The sequence below is a fragment of the Poecilia reticulata genome, linkage group LG12 (genome assembly GCF_000633615.1).
Source record: "Poecilia reticulata strain Guanapo linkage group LG12, Guppy_female_1.0+MT, whole genome shotgun sequence".
NCBI lineage: Eukaryota > Metazoa > Chordata > Actinopteri > Cyprinodontiformes > Poeciliidae > Poecilia > Poecilia reticulata.
This window is the reverse complement of record NC_024342.1, coordinates 1808188-1812769: the sequence shown is the minus strand read 5'-3', so window position 1 is coordinate 1812769 and position 4582 is coordinate 1808188. Positions and strand designations below refer to the sequence as shown.

Here is a 4582-nt window from a genome sequence, read left to right as displayed (position 1 = left end):
ACACACACACACACACACACACACACACACACACACATGCTGTTGGTGGCAAGCTACTGGATAGAAGCGAGGTTCCCATGCAGACCTCTGACCCCCACCAGCAGGCAAGGTGTGTGAAGGGTCTTGCTCAAGGACACAACAGCAGAGGCGGATGGAGCGAGGATCGAATCAGCAACCCACAGATTGGAAGGCAAAATAACCAGCAGCTATCAAATAGGCTCTAAAATCAGATTTTATTGACTTTTATTTTCATTTTTATTAGGAAATGAGAAAGACGTGTTATTGAAGCTGTGTTCCAACTGATTACACCACATCATAAGGATTCTTTGTTGTGTCTGTAATTACTGAGCTGATATAACAGGAAAGATTGTGTTAGGCTGTCTTTTAGCCCTTAGTCACTATGAAACTTTTCCAACTCTCCCCTGCCACTCTGAAGCAGCTTAGGCCAGGACTCAGGACACGTCTCATTCAGATTTGAGGCAGATTGTAATGTCACAGACACAGCCCAGACAATTATCATACCTCCTTATATTTATCACTAAACACCCAAAGAGTCACAACTCACGAAAGATAGAGGTGAAAAGGAAGGATAGATGAAAGAATGAAGATTGAATCTTCTAGACTTAATCTGTCCAGGTATCGTGCCAGGAGATTAGAGGACCAAGGGGGATTGTCCTCAAGACGCCAAAGGGATTACAACATGGAGAGCTTGGGCAGGTCAGGGTGGCTCTCAGAGCTGAGGTGAAGGAAAGAAGGATGACTTAAAAAGGTGATATGGAACATATAATGCAGCAAAAGAAAAAAAAAGTGAAGTCAAATTAAATAGTTTTTCTTGGTTGAAGAAATACATCTGTCTGCTGGAAATAATGTGATTTACAAAATAAAAATAAAAATAACAACAAAAAAACCAACCAAACAAAAAAAACTTTGTCACAAAACAGTATAATAATAAGAATAATACTATAGGCTAAACATTAACTAAATACATTTTAAATTGAATGTGTTTGGAAAAACAAATGTATTTAATGTACTTGAAGAGCAGAATATTAACAGGAAAAACACTTTCTCGCTTTTCATTACTTCATTTATCATTAATTATCAAATATTTATGCAAATGTTATATATATATATATATATATATATATATATGGTTTTTAGATTTTTAAGTTAAAAGCTTTATATTTTAATGCACTAAGCTAGTTAAAATCTATTCTGTAAATTCATAGGTTGGTCTGACTTTAAATTGTCTGGGGTTGCTTAGGTTGGTCGTGGTGCTGCTCAGTGGCGCCCACACACACAGACCACCTAGTAACATCTTGCAGAGGTTCAATGAACTGAGTTTTGTCAGGATTTCCTCCACACAAATAGAATAGTGAGTATTCTGTGTTAAGCTCAAGTTCATGTTCAAGCTCCAGTAGTTGCGGTGCCTATCATGTTTTACGTCATGTTTTTGATTCCATTTTGGACTCTGTTATTTTATGAAATCATCTCATATTTCAGCCTGTCTGAGACATGCTCCTTTGTTTTCCACATCATAACTGTCCATGTTTACTGTGACTACAAATGTTCCCAAACAATTACATTTTGTCTTTCTTAAGTGGCAGAAAACTGTTGGAGCCTTTTTCAGTTGACTGACTGGAATTGACTGGAAGGCAGGAGGGACCTTTAAGCTTAAGACCCTGCTCCCATGGGAACATTTTTCTAAAGAACCTCCACAAGAAAACTAGATTTTAGGGGATCTCAATTTTTTCTTTTTTGTGCGGATATTTAAAGCACTTACACATCAGCCCAACCTGACCTTTTACCCCAAACATGTCATACACAACAACCACCATGTTTATCCTCAGAGTTTATTAGAATTACAATCCAACGTGACACAGAGAAGAAGCTCAGCTTCATTATCAATCCACACAAAACATTCCACACGCTCTCTAATGTTTGCCATTTTATTCTTGACATGTTTTCTCACATGGAGGCTTTAGGCCCAGGTCCAATCCTCCATGTGTAGCGCCACAAAAAATTACGTTTTGAGACAATCTTTTGATTCTGTGTTGATGAAAATATTTCTGGAAACAATCCAATGAGGAAGTGGCTGTTTTTTCCCATCATCTGTTATTAAAAGAACTTTAAATTGTGGGGAGCACGTGATGGATCATATTTCTTCATAAACTCCATGCTTTGTAGACTGGGGACACTTTATCTTTATCTTATCTTGTGAATATGTAAATTGAAGCAAAACACCAACTTTCAGGCTGGTAGATCCTAACTCCCGAGCCAACATGGTTGATCAATGCTCTATGCCTTTTCCAGTGAGAAGCCCAATCACTTCCTCTCCTAATTGCTAGAAACATTCCTGATAGCCTTCTTACACCTTCTTACATGACTTGAATCTAATCTTAAAACTCCAGACAACCACGTGTAATTCTGTTACTGTGCAGGTGGCTAACCCCCCACTGAAGCCCACAGTAATCTGTGAAATTTCAAACATAGTTAGTGTCTCCACCTTAGACTAGAGGCAGGATGCATCTTAGCCAGAATTGGAAATGACATCATCCCTCTGTCGTGAAGGAAGGCGGGGCAGAGGGGCCCCTCTCTTAAAGCAGATTTCCAAGAAATGAATAAAAGTAGAAATAAAGAGAGAAGACTGTGTCTGTTGCAAAAAATGTGCAAAATACACGCTGGTGTCCACACAAAGAGGAAAAAATGCTTCACAAGGACAGCTGGACCACTGACACTGTGGGTAGAGAGCTACCACTTTATCTTCTGTACAGACACCTCAGCTTACAGGGTAGCATGATTAACAAGGTGCACTAATAATCAGCCTGGTCCTTTATCTGCTGTGTGAGCTGCTGTGCATGACATGCATTCTGTCATGTAAAGGAGACATTGTTCTTGTATGTCATTTAACCTCCTTGTCAAAGAGGAAAGTCTACTAAATTAATCAGAAAAAGGAGAATCACCCAAGACAGAACCGACCCAAGAATCAGTCACACTGACAGCTGGTCTGAGTGCTTGGTCTTACTTCGTCGGTTTACTCAGCTCCTTTGTGTGAATGCAAGAATAAAAACCAAAAGGAGAACAGAGAGATTAACACCCCATTAGAAAATAAATCTTCTTTCAGTTAAGTCATGTGGTGCAGTAAAAGTACTCGATTAGTAATGAAGCAGATCGAACATTTAAAGGACCATCAAAAGTAAATATTTTGTTGATTTTTCTCATGTATTTGTAGCATGGTTTTTAGGGTGTAAAATAAACTCTAAAGTACAATGAGGATTAATGTAGGAACAATAAGAGTGGAAAAATATAGCATCCAAAGGAAAGTAAGTTGGTGAAAAAACAACTACTAAGGTCAGATAAAGTATGGGTTTAAAAAAATGACCTTTAACATTTCATACATGGTAATGGTTTCACTGATTAGACTTTAACTAAGTCTAACTTTTTAACTGTATTTTTACACATCCTGTTATAAAATCATGGCAACGACAGAAGTAAACTGTTATATGAGATACTGTCTGTCCAAAATTGTCATCACTCAGTTATCTGCTGAGGCCTGATGGTTGCTGATGTTGCTTCAGGCCTGGACGTCTAACAGGAACTTAGACAGGGGAGAATCGTGGAAGCCATGAAACTGTTAGGGATTAAACCTCTTTATTAGTCTAACTTTTTAAAAAGGTTTTTCAAATTTTAGATGAAAATCCAGAACAACACCAAGGATGAGCAGTTTTCAGAAGATTTGATCACCATCACACAGATTGACAGATTGTTTTTTTAGTCTTACATATTTAAATTTTTTTTTACTTTGCCTTAGGAACACTCTGCTCGGCCACATCAGAAAAATGCCTGTCTGCCCCTTGCCAGAACGGGGCCACCTGTGTGGACACCATGGATGATTATGCTTGTATCTGTACCAGAGAAGGTGTGCTGTACATGGGCAAAAACTGCGATGAACTTTACGATGGCTGCTCCTTTGTGCCATGTGATGACTGCACCAGCACCCCGGGAACCAGGGAATACCACTGCATATGCCCGGACGGACTCACAGGAGACAACTGCACTGAGGAGGTGGACGAGTGTCGGAGCAACCCTTGCTCTGAACCTCGTTCTCTATGTGTGGACCAGCTTCACGGATACTTCTGCAGGTGTCCGGCTGGATACGGAGGTCAGGACTGCAGGACTCATATGACCGACTGCGTTGATAAACCCTGCATGAACAATGGCACCTGCGCACTCCGACCAAATGGCTTTGAGTGCCGCTGTGCAGCAGGGTTCAGAGGGAGCACCTGTGAGGAAGACGTGAATGAGTGTTTATCGGAACCCTGTCAGAACGGCGCCATCTGTATCGACGGAGTGGCAGAGTACCGCTGTTTCTGTGTGCCCGGCTTTCAGGGCCACAACTGTGAAATAGACATTAATGAGTGTGCTTCTCAGCCATGTGAGAACAATGCTACCTGCATCAACGAGAAGGACCACTATGAATGTGAATGCCTGGTGGGCTTCACAGGTAAGGTACACACACGCACACACACACACACACACACACACACACACACACACACACACACACACACACACACACACACAC

General features: G+C 40.5%; 1 protein-coding gene across 1 annotated transcript in view; it reads left to right on the top strand.

The window, feature by feature from the left end:
- The window catches only part of crb2a (crumbs cell polarity complex component 2a), a 22841-nt gene that overhangs the window by 1515 nt on the left and 16744 nt on the right, over nt 1–4582 (top strand). The window contains exon 2 of the mRNA XM_008423171.2: nt 3809–4501. Within this exon, the coding sequence (XP_008421393.1) occupies nt 3809–4501 (693 nt within the window). The remainder of the gene's footprint in view (nt 1–3808; nt 4502–4582) is intronic.